The following is a 19,549-nucleotide window of genomic DNA, read 5'->3' as shown; positions in this document are numbered from 1 at the left end:
GATGAATTAAATTTTTACCTGTAGAGGAACTGGCCAGTTTGCAAATCGGGTCATCACAGAATCATAGAATCATAAGGGTTGGAAAAAGATCTCTAAGACCATCTAGTCCAACCATCAACCCATCCCCACCATGTGCACTAATCCATGTCCCTCAGTGCCACATCTACCCTGATCAGATCAAAGCATTACACTGACATAGAAAAGTCAACCTGCCAGCTTCTTTCCAGTAAAGCTGAATTGGAAATATCCAAAACCAAATGAGTTTTAGTAAACCAAATGCCTGCAGAGGTCTCTGATCATATAAAAGCTATTGTCAGTTGTATAAATGGTTGATATTTGAGAGAAAGATAGGAAGAAGAACCTTCAGGCCCCTCTAAAACAAAGCACAGATATTTATCGAGGTTTCCATAAATAAGGTTGCAGAGTTCATTCTTAAAGCATCAGAGGCTGTTCATTGCTTCAGCACAAAAACTTAACGGATGCTTGCCAGTAATGTGGCCTCTAGTGGAAAACTGCTTCCACAAAATCAACATTTTATGCAAGAAAAAATTAATTTTGCCCAAGGCATTCAGGTTTCCTTTGGGAATATCAAAGCAAAATATTTTCTCCACTACATTGACTTGACCGAAATCAAATGTTTCACTTTATTTTTTAACTGAACAAGAATATTTGATTTCAATTCAGTTCAATGTGAAATTGCCTCTGGGCTTGCTGCTACAGTGGATATAAATTGTCCAGGAGAATAAGGGAATAAGATAATTTGCATCACAGCCAGTTAGCTGGCTCACAAGAAAACATTTTTAATTCAACAATATTAAAATGCTACATTTTGTTCAAAAATACTGAAGTAAAATATTTGAATACCTTCAGAAACTGAAGTTCTTCAGAGCTTTTCCTCCTTTGGAAAAAAAAATGTTATGAAAAAAATGTTTAAATAGCCAATGCTTCACAAGAGAGGATTTTTTCCAACTGTGATTTCCAGTCCACAGGTCATTACACCAGTTTTGTGCCACAGCAACTTCATTGAGCTCCACTGACATCACATCAACATGGAAGTGACACCAGGTGCAGTGACACTGGTCCCAGTGCACATCTCTAGGCAAAGATATGCCTTCAAGTGCTGCAGTTTTGCACAATTACCTCCTTGTTGGGTCTGTAAGTATGCGTAATGGCTTAGGGAGCCATACGTCCATCCACACCTCGTGGATACGTGAGCCAGTGAGGCTTTTCAAAGCAGCCCACAAGGACACAGGGTACTGATGCCAGAGAGTTCAGCTTGTTGGGATCTTCACCGATGGATTGCAAGGATGAAGGATGCTGGTCCTGTGTGATTTTTGGAAAGGTCGTGACAGCTGTTTCTGCAACAGAATGGGTTGAGAAGATCAAGAGATCCAGACTGAGCTCAACTGTAGAGCGTATATCACAAAGAGAGCAGCACCATTTAGTTGTTTGTTGTGGTTTATAATATCTAGGCTCTGATTCACGTCTCCAGGAACCAGATCATGAACTGCTCCAGCAGCCCCAGTAAATGTAAACAGAGAAACCAAATAACTGCAGGTTCAACCATGACAAAAATTATTCACATTCCCCCTGCCTGACTTCCAGATATGAGAGTGAACAATTAACCTCTGCAGTTTATACAGTTACTGATTATACAATCTACTCAAAACATCAAGGAAGGCAATAACAAACTCAGAATTAGAGGCTTTTATACCTGGAATTATCCTGAGAACACCAAGTTTGAGTTACGTAAATGAGCTGATTTTTTTTAAACTTTTCCTCTATCAGAAGACATTGCTGAAAAGCTACATTTTCAGGAAGCAGTAACACACACCATGCCAAACATAAAAACCTTGCTGAAGTGGAAAGTTTAATGGCCTACAACATTTCAAAGCAGGGCTAGGGAACAGAGGAGGGTCTCTCATGAATCTGATACATTGATGTCTTCCAGATATTAAAAAGCAGTACGTACGTTCCAGTGCCAGCTTTGTTTCTGAACAATGCTTTATGCCTATCTGCAGACCACATTATCACCACTTTAAGCTAAGATTTCACTTAATTTACATAGGCTGTAACAGACTGCAGCTGTCTTTGTTTTCAGCGCAGACACTGCCTGGGATTTCAGGTCACAGTGTGTGAGGCTCTCCTGCTGTTGGAGTGCAACCTTGCTTGTTTAAAAATTTAAGATCGTGGGACCTACGGTTTTCCAGAGCTATTCACCTTTGGGAAAAACAAAGGTTAACATTGGCTTCAGATACTGAAAATAATATAGGAGTTGTATTTAACTGTTGTTTCAAGGCAGAACATGCACAGTTCTGCAAGGAGATGAGCACACATGAGGAAGCCCAGGTACCCTCCTGTCACTAAGTTCAGCATAGGAAGGTTGGATGCTTTTGGGTTGCTTGACACCTATAGTGATATTGCATGGAAGAAAAGCCATTTTCAGGTTTTCAGGGGAGGTTGTAGTATTAGACAAAGATCCAAAGGTAACTAATACAATGTAGTTCCACTCAGTAGAATACCCAGAGTACTTTGCTAGAAGACATTGTAGGATCATGAGCTTTCTCCTGACATACTGGGCTATACAAAAGTGTTTTCTGGCCTATCCATGCTTCACATGCGAGGAAGGATATTTCATCTGACTGTGCCTTGGGTTCACATCTGACAAATGGGATGGAAGACTGTTAAGAAGACACTCAGACATTACGGTGATGTGTCTACAGCTAGACAAAAGGAGATGTTGCAGTGCTTACCTGAAGACCTTATGACTGTATCTGTGCAGGTCTTCATCATGGCAACATCCAACTTGTTAGCACATACTGTGTACATTTCTGATGTCCAGAGTACAGCTGCATTCTTAAATGAGACTTTGGATCCAAACAAGGTTTAAGTATCTGAGTGAGAGTCATGCTACCACAGCAAAGGGGAGGTGAAGCTACTCAGTGTGGAACAGGAAGGTGACAAATTTCTGCCTCTTTCTACACTTCAGGCATCTGCTTCAGGCCTACAGGGAGCTGCAGATGTGAATCCAAGGTTCACAAAATTTTTACACACAGCCTACACACTATTACACACAGTGTACTCATGCAAGAAACTGGAAGACCAGGTTCTAAATCTCCTTTCCAGTCTTGGAGTGGGAGAAAGGTGCACAAATCTGTCTGGTAGAACTGGGCTTTGCTGGTGTAACCAGCCTCTGACCCACAGTTTGGGTATTTACCTGCCAGAAAGTATCTCCCATTGAAACTGTTACATTAAAGAGTCATTTGAGCCTGGAGGGAGCCATGTGAGGAAACAGTGAGACATCTAGCCACTTCAGAAAGGACTTATGCCTAGCCCTAGGCGAAGGGTCTTGTGTCCCTCTTTACAAGTACAGAATCACAGAATAGAATCATGGAATCATTAAGGTTGGAAAACACCTCTAAGATCATCCAGGCCTACCATCCACCCATCCTCACGATGCCCACTGACCATGTCCCTCAGAGCCACATCTACTCATTCCACCACCTCCCTGGGCAGCCTGTTCCAATGCCTCACCGCCCTTTCTAATAAGTTTTTTTTTCTAATATTCAACCTGAATAGAATCATAGAATCATTAAGGTTGTAAAAGACTTCTAAGACCACTAAGATCACTAAGACCACTAAGTAGCCATGTTCAACAACAGTGGAGCACATGTAAAGTAGGTCTGCATTCTCACATTGAGGGCATCCTCATGGGGACAGCTGCTAAAACCTCTGGAGCAAAGATACTGAATTCCCTCCTTGAAAGTGATAACCCAATTCAGCTACCATGTTAAAGGAGAGAGGGAAAGGGCCTCTTTGGGATCTCTCATGTCACTGGTAGGGTTAAAATGTTTCTTGCTAAATTCAGCCTTATCAGCCTTCTTTACCAGCTTATGCTATCTGACAGTCTCCTGGGTTCATCTATGAGACTGGGAAACTTTAGTGTTAGAATGACTCATTTGTGACTTCCAAGTAGTAGCTGCTCTCTAGCTGCGCTGTCCTGCTCTGGTAGCTGCTGATATGGGCGTAGCTGGTTGCAGAACTGATCCCAAAGCAACTTTACTGTGAGAAGCTTTACAGTAAAAATGCCTCATAGATATGGAGCGTGCGCCCTGGGACTTCCTTTGGTAAGGTTTTGACCCCGATGAGATCAGCACATAGCAGCCGAGCTGTGTGCAAGCAGCCCCCTGGGATCTGCAGGAAGGTTAGGGATGCTGCATGCCAACCTGAGCTGTGGGAGCATACACCCAACTCCTCTGCTCAGTTTTTGGCAACAGTAAGTCTCATCGAATTTCTGACGAACATTTGTGCTCTGTGGAAAATTTAAGAGTTGCTTAATTTCACTTACTTCCTGGTTCACATTCTGGCAGCAGAGAGGACTGTGCGGGGCTGATTTGTTTCCCCCTCTGCTGTGTGCCAGTTTGCCTTAGTGACCTGCTTCATTTGGGACACTTCTTTGGGACGGGCTGCTGGGGCTCACTGTAACATCCCCTCTTGACAAATGGGAGGGACATCAGGCTGACTTCACATTTTTATAAATAGCCACTGCCAATTTGATAAGCATGCCAGCACAGGCTTGGAGCTAAAACTGAGGGAGACAGATCATTATTTCTTCCTTGTAAGGCTGGCATAATTTCCTCTCTACGTGAAAAAAGCTTTGCACTTAGGTTTTTCACTAGTGTCTACCACCGCGAGCCATAGATTTCATCTCTTTAAGCCTACATCCTGTGAAACGCTGTAATTGCATGCAGCTGTGTTTGCAAGGCATCTTCTGCAAATGCAACGTGTGCAAAGTGTGTGAAAAAAGACACAAGCACAGGACCTCCAAAATACACAATGAAAAAGCTGCCAGTTTACAAAAAAAAAAAAAAAAAAGCCCCTGCTTGGACTGCCCTCCCCTGCCGTCGCTACCTTACAGTTTGTGACATCCAAATAGTGGGAGGTCTGACAAACCGAACAAGGCAGTGAGCAAGAAATTCCATTCCTGTCGAAATCAGTAATTCTTCCTTGCTGGCTGCTTTTCCTCGTGTGCATGCTTTCTTCTGTGACACTGCGTGAAGGGCTTTGCTATTATTATTATTTTAAATATAGCTTGCCCTGGGGCGGGGGAATCGCACAAGGAAAGAGCCGGCGAGCAGCCTATCTCTCAGAAGAAAAGAGCAAGCCTCGCAGCACGGGAGCTGGCTTCACTCAAGTGTGCAGTTTAGAAGTCAAAACAAAACAAAAAAAGCAAACCAAAAGACCTATTCCAAATGCCACCGTTTTGGAGGAGGCTGAAGAAAAAGAACCCCAAACTGGCTAAATGCTGAAGGATGCAGTCAGGGCATAAAGCGAACACAAACGCAGTTTGAGTGTGGGCTCTAAAGTGCAATGTAAGTCTCTCTTAAATTGTTTCGTTTTCTTTTTAAATGATAGTATCTAGTTTTTCTTTTGCATTTTGAAGCCAGGCTGGGCCAAAAGGTACAATTACTGACAAAAATCAGCATGGAGCAGATCTGAGGCTGAAAATGATCCTGAAATGCAATAGAAGTCAGAGACTATCAGGCACATTATGGAAGATGCACTATAAATAAGAGCATATCTAATTATTTCGAGAGAAAGATGCTGGATGGAATCTTTAATCAACTTTCTTAACAGGGAAGCAAGATCTCTGCTGTTTTGTATGGCAAGCTATTTTAACACTGCTGTGTTCAAAATTGTGTGATTACAGTTACCAATAGCAATAAGATGTAGCTCCAGAGGGGAGTCCTAGTGGCTGCAAAAGTTTTTTCTCTCTTATTTCTACAATATCTTTGCTCTCTCAAACCTCAAGCCCATGGTCTCTAGCCTCCAGTTTGGCTTTGCTTTTTATCCAGGTTTTCAGTGCCAACACTGGACTTCCTATGGAACAGAAAACAAAACATTTCGGCATTCAGAGAAATTCTGGTATGTTTTTCTACATCGTGCTAATGGTAAAAATGCAGTTGACAAAGGATTGTGCTCCACCAACTTCTGCCACGGACAGCTGAGGAATGCAAAGCCTGATGGTGACGAAGGGTGACCATTTCCTATTTTTCACCATTTATCTCACCGATTTCGGACTTAGCAATGGATACCCTTTGTGATGAGGAGACCTCTGTGAACCCAACTGCAAACTCCTTGATACAAATAAACCATGAGAGGAGACTCTACAGAAACGTTTACGGACTGGGAGAGATTAATGTGTCACATTTCTTGAACTTGACTGCAGACTCCGAAAACCTGACCAATCTTTCATGTGAAAGTCCACCGTGCTACTCTTCCCTCTTTCAGCTCTCACAGAGAAACTGGCCGGCTCTGCTGACAGTGATAGTGATTGTTTTAACCATTGCTGGGAATATTCTTGTCATCATGGCTGTGTCACTGGAGAAAAAGCTGCAGAATGCCACTAACTATTTTCTCATGTCACTTGCAATAGCTGATATGCTGCTGGGTTTCCTTGTCATGCCCGTGTCAATGTTAACCATACTGTACGGTGAGTATGAGCTGTGGGATCTGCTGCATGTTGAGGGAAGGTTTAAACATTACATGCACGTGTTGGCATTGTTCTTATTTTGTTCTTACTGTAATCACTGCATGTAAGAAGACACATATGTAAGTGGTTAAGGGATGTAAGAACAGATTGATAGATATTTACTCATTTGCTGATGGAATTGTCTCAAAATGTATATGAAAATGCTCTGTTCTCCTTATTCTTACATTATTTTCCCTGGCTTATAAATTTCAGTAATTCTGGTGAGAACATACGGTCCTGCCAGTTACTTTGCTTTGCAAAAATGTGTGGAAGGACTAATGACTTCCTTTAGAGTAAAAGCTGGCAACCCCTTTAATTTTTTTTTAATGAAGTAATTCAAACTTAAAAATTCTCTTAACAGCAACATCTTACTTAGACCTCTACTTACAGAGAAAGGCTGCAATAAGTATTGTGGGAGTTAGAAACTGGATGGGAATTAATTCCGCCTAATTTTTACTAACATTTACAGAAGCAAAGCTAAATATCAGCTACAATTCCATAACATAAGTTATTTAAGATTTAAGTGGATTATGACTCACAGTTCAGACCCTTGTAGGTGATTAATAGCAGACCTTCCTTCTTGTTTGTACTAAAATCATTTGCAGCACCGCTCACGGAGGAAAAAGCAGCAGCCTGTGTGTTCAGTGTCAATATTGTCAGGCTGTTATCATCTCTAAACTTAGAGAAATGAGTTTTCCAGTACCACAAGCAAGTGGCTACATTTGAAAGAGAAGCCAGACAATGCCAGGAGGAAAGTGAAGTTGTTTGCAAAGGTTTCTATCGCTGCATGATTTTGGGCGTAGAGCTCTCTGAGTGCGAAGCTGTAACTTACGAGAGGTTCCATTCAGCACGCTGGAAGTTTTTTTTCCCAGTTTCAGCATTTCTGCGTGGTGCTGACACTGGTGAGGGTATAAGGTTGTGATTCATTGTACTAATTGTGCAATCACTCTGGCAGTGGGAGAGGCAGCGTAAAGCTGCAGAAACCATCCATTGCGTAAAGTGAGCAAAAACCCTTCCTGACACTGCCTGCTTCCCTGAGACAAGCAACAGGGACTCCTGCTGGCCAGGCTCTGCTGCCAGAGAAACCCCAAAGTGTCCAAAACCTCAACGGCTGAGGAATATCTGGGAGACAAGGACTGGGATTCCTGCAGGCAGCCCCTCAAATCTCCAGGGAGTGGGCAAAGCAGGAAGGCAGCCCGCAGGCGGCATCAGACAGGTGGCATCACGTGGTGACAGGATGCAAGGGAATGGCCTCAAGGCATGCCAGGGGGGTTAGAGTGGATGTTAGGAAGAATTTCTTCATGGAGAGTGTGGTTGAGCATTGGAATGGGCTGCCCAGGGAAGTGGTGGAGTACCCATCCCTGGAGGTATTTAAGAGATGAGTGGATGTGGCACTAAAGGGCATGGTTTTGTGACAGAAGGTAGGTTATGGTTGGGCTGGATGATCCCGAAGGTCTCTTCCAACCTAAATGATTCTATGTCTCTCATAGTGGCAATCCCCAGTCAGAACAAGGGACCTTTGTAACAGGGGTCATGCAATGAGAGTGCTCCACCACTTGCTCTGCAGCCCTTTGCAGGGAGATTTTGACAATTTTGCTCAAAAGAGAGATTATTTATTTCCCTATACCTTATCACTACTGTGTGCAATTCCCATTGGGATGTCTTGGCCCAATGTTGTGCACAACAGAGGCCAGGCAGGCTTTTCCATTCCCCCCGCCTCTCCAGCCTCCCATTGAAAAGACATCCTGCAACACTTTCACAGCATCCAGAAAAGGTGAATGTACCCACAGAGCTGAAAACACACAGAGTTGAGCAGCACTTGTTCCCACTCAAACATGCATTTGGTTCTGAACACTTGTTCCTGCCTTGGAGATTCACTCCATGCCAGCAGGAAATGCTGTTGGGATTAGTGGCAGATGCTTCTTCCCTGCTGCAGCAGAAGGACCAGGCACATCAGAGGGCTCCTGCTCAGTCCAGTGCTGACTCTGAGGCCTCAGTTGAGGTGCTTCGAACAAGGCAGGACAGTACATAAGGTCTTCTTAGCAACCATGCCTGCCAACAGACTTTCCTTTCCTCTTTCCTTAGCCCTTCTTCACTTAGTTTTCCCATATCCCTGCTTACCAGTCCTGGCCAACTTCACTTCACCTCCTCTCCTGAAAGGCGCTGGGAGAAAATGCTTCTCTTCTGGATATTATCTAGGTACAACAGGAGAAAAATCTTGTCTCATTCCAGGCGCTGTCCGCCCTCCCTCTCAGCCTCTCAACCTGACAATGCACGAGCATCACTTGCCTCTTCCTTGGAGGGGTCTCCCTCATGTGATCTCCTGGACATCATGAGCTTTCATGAGCCATGTTTTGTTTTACTTTGTTTTGTTTTGCTTTGTTTCCTCTGGATAAGTAAAAGGGTGAATTAGACCATGGACAGAGTACAAGACAAGGCAAAGGTGCCCCATCCCAAATGTCACTTAACAGGTCCCAAGGTGAGCCTGGAAGAAGTTAGCTGCACCCTTCTTGATTTACATTGCATCTGTAGTCAGCTCCTCTCATCTACCTTCCCATTTCATGGCCATGTAGTCTTCAAGGTAGTTTATCTGAAGGATGCCGCTTATCCTTGCCCCATCCAGGTTTAGAGCAAGGACAAGAAGTCTAGAAGGGCATGACAAATCTGTTCTGAAAGAGAACAGGGGCACGGTGTTGAGTGCAAAAGTAGTTTATGCCTTTTCCCTCTGTAAACTGTCCTGGCCTGACAGAGAGAAGCTGCTTGGATGACACGCTTCTGAAATCCAGCCCTCACTTAACACTCTCCAGAGAAAGTGGCTTCCTCTTTGGAAGACCAGGAAAAAGATAAAACTTATCCAAAAATACCGTATGGCTTGTTAGAATCAGTCATGTCAGCCATCCAAGAGCACCAGGAGACAGGTCTCCTCAGCTCTTACAGAGAGTAAATTTAAATAAACACAGACCTAACTCCTCAATCTCTGATCCTTCTGTTGCAAATTTAGTTGTACTGCATTTCCAAATGAGCCAGGCAGTCCCTGAAATGCTATTATCTTCTCACAACATTGGCTTTGCTACTGTCCTATGCAACACAATCTTGGGTAGCGTGGGTAACATGCACTAAATTGAATCACCAAAAGTCAAGGAAAGGTTAACGGCAAAACTTGCCCCAGAAAGACTGTTCCTACTGTTCCCTGTAGGACTAGAAGGACCTTGGACTGAGGTCTTACAGGGCTCTGCTTAGCCTGCATCTTCTCAACATGGTTCTTAACAACTTGGGTAGACTATGAGCTTCCACAGTTTTCCAAAAGCCCAAGGTGTGAGAGGCTACAAGCACTCAGAGGGGCAGAATCAGAATCATCAACTCCAAAAGAGAAAGTCTAAAACAAACAAATGAAATTTAGTGAGGATAAATGCAAAGTTATCCACTTAGGAAGAGATATCAAACCAACACCTGCTGGGGAAATTAGTCCAGGCTTCAGAATATTGAAACAGAACTGACTGTCAAAATGAATCATAAGCTAAGTATGCAGTGTAAATATGATGCTTTTATACAAAAGGCCCTCATTGTTCCAGGTTGGGTAAGGAAGAGCATTCCCTGCAAGACCCATGAAGCAATCTCTTCTTTCACTTAGCAGCTGGGAGGACTTTGCAGCAGCATGAAGAACAGGATCCAGTGTTGGTCACTGCAGTCTAAGCAAGATAAATTAAATAGATTCTAGGGCAGAGAAACAAGAGGCATAAAAGTTCTGTAAACGTCATCTGCAAGCAAAAGATAAAGGAACTGGCTTTGCTTAGTCTGGAAGAGAGCAAGAAAAAGATAGACAAGACATGATAGCCATCTTCCAATAGCTTTCAGAAAGGACAGTAATCAATTATTCTTCATTACCGTTGGAAATAACAAGGAAAAAGAAAGGCTTAATTTGCAGCAAAGAACATGTAGGATTGATATTGATAAACTCTTATGCATTAGCTTTGGATTGCTGTCTCTGGAGGAGCCTAACAAGGTTCACTGATGATACTGGAATATCCTCCTAATCTAAATATGTGGAAGTTACCTAAAGATAGATGTCATAAAAATCCCTGACATGCAACTAAAAATATTTCTTTCTCCACTTGCCACCAAATCTGAAGTTTCAGTTTCAGAATTTAGAAGACTTTGTAGATCAGCAGGTGTTAGTCATACAGTAATCACACTAATGAAAAATTCTAATGGAAAATTGAGAAATTCCACACTTGCAGTGACAAAATTCTTTCTCTTTCCATAGATTTGCTGCCAGTAATTGTTGATTACAACACCAAGCATTACTGACATAGAGCTGAAAAGAAAAATACATACCCACCCTGTAGCCTGAGAAAAAAAAAACTCCCCCCCCCAAAAAAAACCAACAACAACCAAAAAGAAAACCAGAGCCTTTGCAAGCAAATGAAAGGAAAAATAAAAAGATTTCTTAAAAGAGAAATGAATAGAGAAATTGTCAGACAGCTTCCTTACTGCCAGCTCTTCCTAGGAGTACATGTGCAGTGAGAAAAATGCTTCACAACAAAAGATGTGACTATGTCACATTACAGCCCATGTCAACTTTCTCTTATGCAGGATACATGTGGCCTCTGCCTAGGAAGCTCTGTGCCATCTGGATCTACTTGGACGTGCTTTTCTCCACTGCCTCCATCATGCACCTCTGTGCCATCTCATTGGACCGTTACATTGCCATTCGAAACCCCATCTACCACAGCCGGTTTAACTCAAGAACAAAGGCTTTTGCAAAAATAATCGCTGTTTGGACCATATCAGTTGGTAAGTGAGCAATATTTCAGCATGTAATTGCAGATTTCTAGCTTTTGAGAGGATGCGACAGATACAAATCTCAATCTAAAACTGTATTCTCTGACTGCAATACTTGTCTTGCCACAGTTTAAGAAGTGCTGAAATGTAGTAATTAAGCAACAGACAATCAACAGTGACAATATGAAATGGAGGAGAAGCTGAGCAGCAGAGTTGTAGAAGGAATACACATCAGCAATAAGACCATTAAGTTCAGTTTTGTCTTAAGAATGTGTTTATTTCCCATACTGATTATCCACCATTGCCATAACACCTGAAAAAAAAATTGATATTGACTGAAAAGATTTTCCTGATTTATGTAAGTCAATTGTTCCAGTTTCTCATTAGGGTAATTTGCTTAGAGATGTTTCACATGGGCAGATCTTTTCTGGCTTTTCCTGGCAGACGGAGTGCAGTTTTTACAGTATCCCATTTAGGAGGCATTAGATACTCTGCCTATACCATAGACAAGAATTGTTTCCCAGCGGGGAACCCAGAACTGCAGCCTTAAAGAGGTGCCCTGAATGACTCACCAGAAGAATCTCTCTTTGCTTTGGCATAACCCAGAGACTTGAAACCAGACATGGCAGTGTCACGTGTTACTGCACATGGTAGCAGCACCCTTGGTCCAGAGCTGTTTCAAGATATGGGAGATGGAAAATCTTTGGTATCTGATGCTATCAGGCTTTTCTTCACACACATTGAGCGCTGGTTCCAAACATGCTGAAAGTACCACTGTGTCTGGCTTATCCATTTTTGTAGAGCACCCCGAACATGCGGCTAACAGTGTGTTCAGCTGACCAGATGTAGATGCACAGGTCATTTGGACTCCACTCTAAAAATACCCAGCTCTCTATGAACTATACAGAAAGCCTAAGCTAACTCATTCAGATGTAGATGTCTCCTTTTAGATGAATCATACCTTCTATCTCTATAGTCATAGAATCACAGAATGATACCTGTGTACACCACAGTCCCTTTGTTATTGATCCAGTAGAAAACACATTATTTTCTCTGTTCATTTTTTCCCAGTGTCAGGCACTGCTAAGTGTAAGCATTCTCTGCATGACATAAAAAAGTAAAGCATTCATTAAATTTGTCTGTACTGCATTTGCCGGTATTAGTTGGTGGTGCCTGCACTTAGCTAATAAAGTCACAGAAAGATCAGAATAAGCAAATCAAGGGTCTGTGCACCTCAGCATCTTTGTGTAGACAATGGCTTGCTACCAGAGCTTCTGAATAAGATCACTTTTAAAATGAATTTAGAAAATAAAATATTAAGCCCTTTTGGTTAGAATATGGTTTATGTCCTGTAGCAGGAGGAGTTCGTTCTTTGATATCTTGAGCCACAGATTTTGTTATCACTGTGGCAAGTGATAGAACACAGACCCTATTGAAATATGAAAAATACAACTCCTTGCTTTACTGGAAGGCACATCGGTGTGGCATAAGTCAAGAGGATAGCATCCACTTTACTGCCGATGGATAAGGATATATGTAAGGCAATGGTGGACGTTACAAAGATAGCTGGGCTGATAGGATAAGCTTCATTTAATTCACATACAGCACACCATCAGTAGAATATGTAGGTTAAATATATACAAATGAAATCAAAAAAGGAGCCTGAGGCGTGCAGGAATAAAGCAGTGCTCAGCTGTCTGCTAGTGCTGTGGAAGCAAGGGGCATGAGGAGGTGAGCAGAAGGAAAACAATGTCAGTTCCCTGCCTGGGAACTGGGTCAGGAATGATCTATGGAGAATGTGATGTGCTATATAAAGCAGTTCCTGAGCTGCCCATTGCCAGGCTGGACTGTGATTGCAGCATGGCATGTTGCTATATTGAGCAAAAAAAATAAATTTTGAGGAAACTCGCTAGATCCCAGATCTTCCACGCAACTTACTGCCAGTCGGTTGCTGATCCTGTCTTTACTCATCACAGCCTGACTCAGAATAGATAGGAAGTTGTTTCTGATAAATGAGGTCATTTATAGATCATTTACTAATAGGAAGTGGTTTCTGAACAAAGAAGTGCTCTATGCATCATTTGCCAATCTTCAGGCTCTCAATGCTACATAAGAGTGGCAGTGCTATAAATTATTTAACATCTCTCATGTTCACATAGGAACAGCTAGCACAGGCAGAGCCAGTGCCAGGCACAGCACACTCTCCCCAGCTCACAGTGTGGCTGCAACTTGAGTGACAAATTCAGAAGGATGGGAGTTTCTCAAAGTTTTGCCCTCCAGCCTCAGTTCACATACCCCTTGGCTTCCCCTTGCCTCTACATTTTGCAGCTCAGCTGGTACCCTGTGAACTTGCATGGTGCATGAGATGGGGAGTAAGAAGGCAAAGAAAGAAATGAAATGCCCCATGTTCCCCTGCACAGAGGCTCATTTTGCCTGGAGAAAGTGGGGGAACTTTTCAATCAAAGCACCTAAATAGCTCCCTCACTGTCAACATTCTTAGTTAACCTCTTGCATAGCCCTCTTTAACAATTACTTTACCGGGCTGAGTCCCAATCTATTTTTGCTCTGTTTGCATAGAAGTATCCCATGTCCAGGTCATCTTTGCATCCCTCTCCAAATCTCTTCTAGCACTTCTGACATTCTCGAGACAGGTGGCCAGACTGTAATATTCAAAATATGAAAAAACCACAAGTTCTTCCAATATCGTGTTTTCTGTCTTGTTCTCAGTTCCCACCTTAATAAGTACTACCATGCTGTTAGCCTTTAGGACACACCAAGCTGTATGATTCCAAATTCTCTTTTCTGAATAAAGCACATATGGGAAGTATTCTCTCCCGACTAATGTACAATGCTTTTCTTCCTGATGCTGCCTTGATGCCTGCTGGCTGAGATTTATGAGGAGCTTTTACAATCCCATCCAGCCAAGGGCTGCCAGTGTGTTTACTCAGTCCCAGTGTCCACACAGACAGGTCACGGATGAGCTGACTGGCATGGCCAACACAGAGGGCTGCTGGATGTAAACTTCCATCGCCATCATGCTGGAAATCACTCACTGAATCCTACTGCTTGTTTTCTGTCTTTCAACTCTCTGTGAGGTAAAGGACTGACTCTGCAGTGAGGGCTTAATTTCCTAAGCAGTTTTTGATCAAGCAGTGTTGTCAGAGGTTTCTGGAAATTCAGGATTGTTATACCAGCTGGGTCACTGTCATACACCTACTTGCTGACTCCTGTGAATGATTCTGTCTGATCTGTGGCAAGACAAGTATGGCATACTCTCTCTGCAGAGGTTCTCCTCAGATTTCCTAATCTACCCATATCTCTTTCATTATGACTTCTAAGTTATGTAAGTAATGAAATTTTCATTCACAAAGTTTTTAATTTTCCCTTTATTTTCTAAAAATACAAATTTGTTTGGTGAATCTCATCCAAAGCCCAGTCACTCTGTGGTTACCCTTCTGTTAGCTGTTAGCTTCAATGATGTGTGACATATTTAAAAAATAAATAGCATAAAAATGGACAGGCAATTTGATTGACAACTTCTGAAATCTTGATTTTCTTAGTAAAAAAAAAATACTGTACTAACATTTGTTTTTGGATCAGTGGAAGAAGAGCATTTAGCCAGCAGCCTTTCTTTCACTAGACCATGTAATGCCACAGGCAATTGGTTTAAAATGGATTCTAATTACTGTAACAGATTCTAATTGTGTCTTTAATTCTTAAATCATCCAGTACCTAGGGTGGCTAGATAATTAGATTATTTGTAGCTGTTGAAGGCAAAAGCCCATTAAACTCTGGAAATTATTCCATTTGTTTTGAAGCACAGAGGTCATTAGTGAGAACAGGTGTAAAATGCCCAAATGTTTTCTCTTCCTAGAAAAAAAATTACAGTGAAATTTGTTCAACAGTATTTAGCTGGATCTATAGAATTGCAAATAGAGCCTACACTGAAAAAGATAGGTAAAGAACCTTCCAGACCTGGGTGAGCCTAGGAAATGCACTGCAAGAGGCCAAAATCAGCATCCTCTCCTTCAGAAATTCTTGACAGGGCCACAGGAAAGAGATCATGAACGTTAAGCCCTTATAGATCTCATTCCTCCGTCCTTATTGCTCTCTATCCTTCTGTTAATGATGAAGTTTGATGAAGCTCAAATCCTCTTAGTCTGAGTTTTCTCTTTGCTTACAATTTCTCACTCAGCCTACACATCTGCTCACTGCCTTCAGGCAGTCTCTGCTCTCCCCAGTCATCACAGCTTGGATTTATTCTGTGCTTCTCAGGCAGAAAAAAAAAGCATAAAGTGGAGTTGGACAAAGTTGGTGAAATAACCCCCATATACCTTCCTCTTACAGTTTTCTGGTTCATTCAAGTCTAGTTTGGGAATGGTTTGGTAAAGGAAAAGACCACTTGTAGTTACATGGAACATACTTGCCAACACTGCAAATAATTATACACAGTACCGTACTCTGACAAAAAGGATTTAAAGTTGAGCACCTAAATTTGGAAGTCCTGCTGCTAATCCTAAAATATCTGCTACACTACACTCTTTATCATGTTGTCAGTCACTTTGCTTCAATTTATTCTTTTGAAAACTTGTATTTGCAATTCTTAGCGGTAATTATCATCGTTTTCTTAGTTAACACTTCTATGTTTTTAATATATTTGTGAAATTATCTGAGAGAGCAAATGCAGTTTGCTCAAACTCTGCCCAGTTTGAGGATCTTAAGGGCAAACATTATCACTTTCATGATGGGACAATCCCATGGAACCTTTTCCATATGTGGACGCAAATGCTACCATAAAAATAAAATGCCAAAAAGATACTGTCAAAAACTTTGACACAACACATAGAGAATATTGCATTAATGATGATTAAGTGTCATGGCACAAAATTTCACAAACACAGTATTAAAGCTTCATCATCATCTCATAGGTACTGGATTTTATTTGTTCTATTTTGTAGACACAGCATGCATGAAGCCCAGTAGTCAGCAACAGTTATGCCAGTAGAGTTCATTGCCATAATAATGACCCCACCAGCAGTGACATCTAACAAATAAGAGAGCTCTTTATATGCGTGTTGTCTGAGAAAATCTAACATCAAATGCTGCGATGCACATTTCTGAGTTGGCTAGCACATATATTCTGGTTATGAGACTTTACTAAAGATGGTTTTGAGAGACATAAATATCATATTTCCTTATTGATGTAAATTATTGCCATCTTTACCTCGTGACAGAATCCTTTGTTTGATTTATTCCTCCCAGAAGAGTGAACACTTCCCATCCACCAGACCAACACCTTACCTGGTATCTCTCACTCATAACTGTGTATATTAGAAAAGCTTGCATTTTGAGTTTCTGCATCTTTTTATATTATTTGACAAGGAGGTTTTACTAACCCCCTACTTTTTTTTAAAAAAAAAAAAGCTCAAACAAATTGGATTAGGGTAGAGTAGATGAGTAGATTAAAGTAGAATAGAATAGAATAGAACAGAACAGAACAGAACAGAGTAGGAGTAGTTCAGCAGGAAGGAACCATCAAAGATCATCTAGTCCAACTGCCTGACCACTTCAGGGCTAACCAAAAGTTAAAGTATGCTGCTGAGGGCTTTGTCAAAATCCCTCTTGACCATGGCCAGGCACAGGACATTAACCACCTCTCTAGGAAGCTTGTTCAGTGTTTGACCACTCCTACAGGAAATAAATGTTTCCTGATGCTCAGTCTGAGCCTTCCCTGGTGCAGCTTTGTGCCATTCTTGTCCTGCTATTGTTCCCAGGTGCAGAGCCCAGCACTCCCCTCTCTGCTTCCCCTCCTCAGAGAGCTGCACAGAGCAATGAGGTTGCCTCTTGGCATTCTCTTCTCTAGACTGGACAATGCAGTGTCCTGAGCCTCATGTCCCTCATGGGACACATTCTCCAGCACTTTTGCAAGCTTTGTTGCAATTCTCTAGATGCTCTCAAGGACATTAATGTCCTTTTTATATCGCAGAGCCCAAAACTGCACAAAACATTCAAGGTGAGGCCACACCAATGCTAAATACAATGGAAGAATCACCTCTTTTGACTGGCTGTTTGTACTGTGTTGAATGCATCCCAAAGTGCGAGTTGTCCTCTTGGCTGCCAGGGCACACAGCTGGCTCACAGTGAGCTGCTGTCACCAGCAGCCCCAGATCCTTACTGCAGGGCTGCTCTCCAGCCACTCATCTCCCAGTCTGTACAAGTGTCCAGCATTGCTGTCCCAGGTTTTACCTTTGTTGAATTACATGGTCTTGAATGTGATTGAACTGCTCTCTAAATTCTCCAAATTTGGAAACACCGAGATAAAGAAACATCACAAAAATCCATAGGGCCAAATTTATGAAGCAGAGACACTGAGCGGCCTGAGAGACTTGTGGATGAGAGAGAATATATTCTACCAATAAATGCATATTTTCAAATACAGAAAAATTACTATATGTGTATTTACTATTTACTTTGTGTAATTGCCTGCATTACTGGTGATAAAAGGAATGAGGAGTGTTTATAACATTAATATATGTCATTTGTTTCTGCTTTGGTTTTATTGTTGAGTGCAAGTTTTACACAATAGATGTGTATTTTTAATAGCATAGCTATGTGGAAGGAACAGGGTTAATCAGGGTACTGATGACAGAATATTTTCATTGTCTTTATTTTTTTTAACTTGTCTTCACTTAGAAGATCATGAGGACTGCGTTCTTCTTCTCATTGAAACTACTGGCAAAAAAAAACCATTAAGTTCAATTGGTCCAAGCTGGTCCTATTATCAGGTTTCTTTGAATGAATAAGAAACTGTTCTTGGTTTGCAATAAGCCCTATAATCAGCCAGTCTTTCTTCTGTAGGACATTTCAGCGTAATTGGAATGTTTTAAGAAAAAGGGCAGTAACAGTACAGTGCCTATTATAAGATATTCCTCCTTCTCTGAAAGGCTATATTTTTCAGCCAGTTGTGTACCCAGCACGGTGAGTAGTACATGGAAGAATCTAGAAAGGATTTCCACAAATGGAGGGGGAAGAATGAATTGATGTCCCTCCCCAGGCCAACATTTCTGCAGAAAGCACTACGTGAGGTGTTGCAAAATGCAAAAGGGACATATACAAAGGCTTCTTTGGTAGACCTGGTAGATCTCTATAACAGTATACAGCCAAGAGGGGATCCTGAATTGACCAAAAAATTACTTGAGCATGTCTAAGCAGAGGAACCAGGATTTCTGCATAGCAGAAGCCATATGCAATATAAATGAGCAGGAGATAAGTGCACAAGAAATCGTGTTGGGATTTATAAACTCTGTCATGTATACCCTGTAATTGTATTTAATGACCTTACAAATCGAAAAATGGTGTTAAAGCAACAGTCAATTGCATAACGAAAAAATATCAATGAAAAGAAATTTTAAGTCCTTATAAGATTGCACAGAGCCATTTCACAGCATCTTTAATACATTTTTAAGAATGAGAATTTATTAAAGCCAGATTTTGCATTTTATAATGTTAGAAAAAATAAATGCGTCACAGAATTGTGCTTTAAAATGAAACCTATACATTTACCCCAATTAGCATTAACATTGCAAACTACCACAGACTTGGGCTGCAATTAACTTTCCCCACGCATTTCCCAGCCTATGTCATTGGTACGCAGAAACCCAGCTAATAGAAGTTATGGCTTTTGTCAGAGCTGAGACAACATATTCCTAATTGCAACACCTGCAACAAATTTAGAAATACTCATCAGCTGATTTTTCCTTTGTCCAAAGGAGCCACTGACAGAGAACAGCCTGTCAAACCCCTGTAACTCTCTGAGAGCAGGTGCAGGCATTGCAATAGAGACTCTGTTCTTGCTTGGCACATTTGGAGCTGTGCTTTTCATAGAACCACTGAATGGTTTGTGTTAGAAGGGTTGCTGAAGATCACCTAGTTCCAACCCCCCTGTTATAGGCAGGGATACCTCCCTCTAGACCAGGTTGCCCAAAGCCCCTTCCAGCCTGGCCTTGAATGCTTCCAGGGAAGGGACATCCACAACTTCGTTGGGCAACCTGTTCCAGTGTCTCACCACACTCACAGGAAAGAATTTCTTCCTAACATCTAGTACAAATCTACCCTCTTCCAGTTTAAAACCATTGCCCCTCATCCTGCCACTACCTGCCCTTATAAAAAGTCTCTCCCCAGCTTTCCTGTAGGTCTTCTTCAGGTACTGGAAGGCTGTTATAAGGTCTCCTTGGA

The 19,549-nt window shown here is 41.8% G+C and overlaps 1 protein-coding gene across 1 annotated transcript in view; it reads left to right on the top strand.

The window, feature by feature from the left end:
- The window catches only part of HTR2A (5-hydroxytryptamine receptor 2A), a 31,322-nt gene continuing 16,676 nt past the window's right edge, over positions 4,904-19,549 (top strand). Inside the window, exons 1-3 of the mRNA XM_021376103.1 lie at positions 4,904-5,372; positions 5,856-6,493; positions 11,126-11,326. Of these exons, the coding sequence (XP_021231778.1) occupies positions 6,088-6,493; positions 11,126-11,326 (607 nt within the window). The 5' untranslated portion in view covers positions 4,904-5,372; positions 5,856-6,087. The remainder of the gene's footprint in view (positions 5,373-5,855; positions 6,494-11,125; positions 11,327-19,549) is intronic.

The sequence above is a fragment of the Numida meleagris genome, chromosome 1, assembly GCF_002078875.1.
Source record: "Numida meleagris isolate 19003 breed g44 Domestic line chromosome 1, NumMel1.0, whole genome shotgun sequence".
NCBI classification, from domain to species: Eukaryota; Metazoa; Chordata; class Aves; order Galliformes; family Numididae; genus Numida; species Numida meleagris.
The sequence above is the reverse complement of the archived record's forward strand: the minus strand, read 5'-3'. Positions and strand labels throughout refer to the sequence as shown.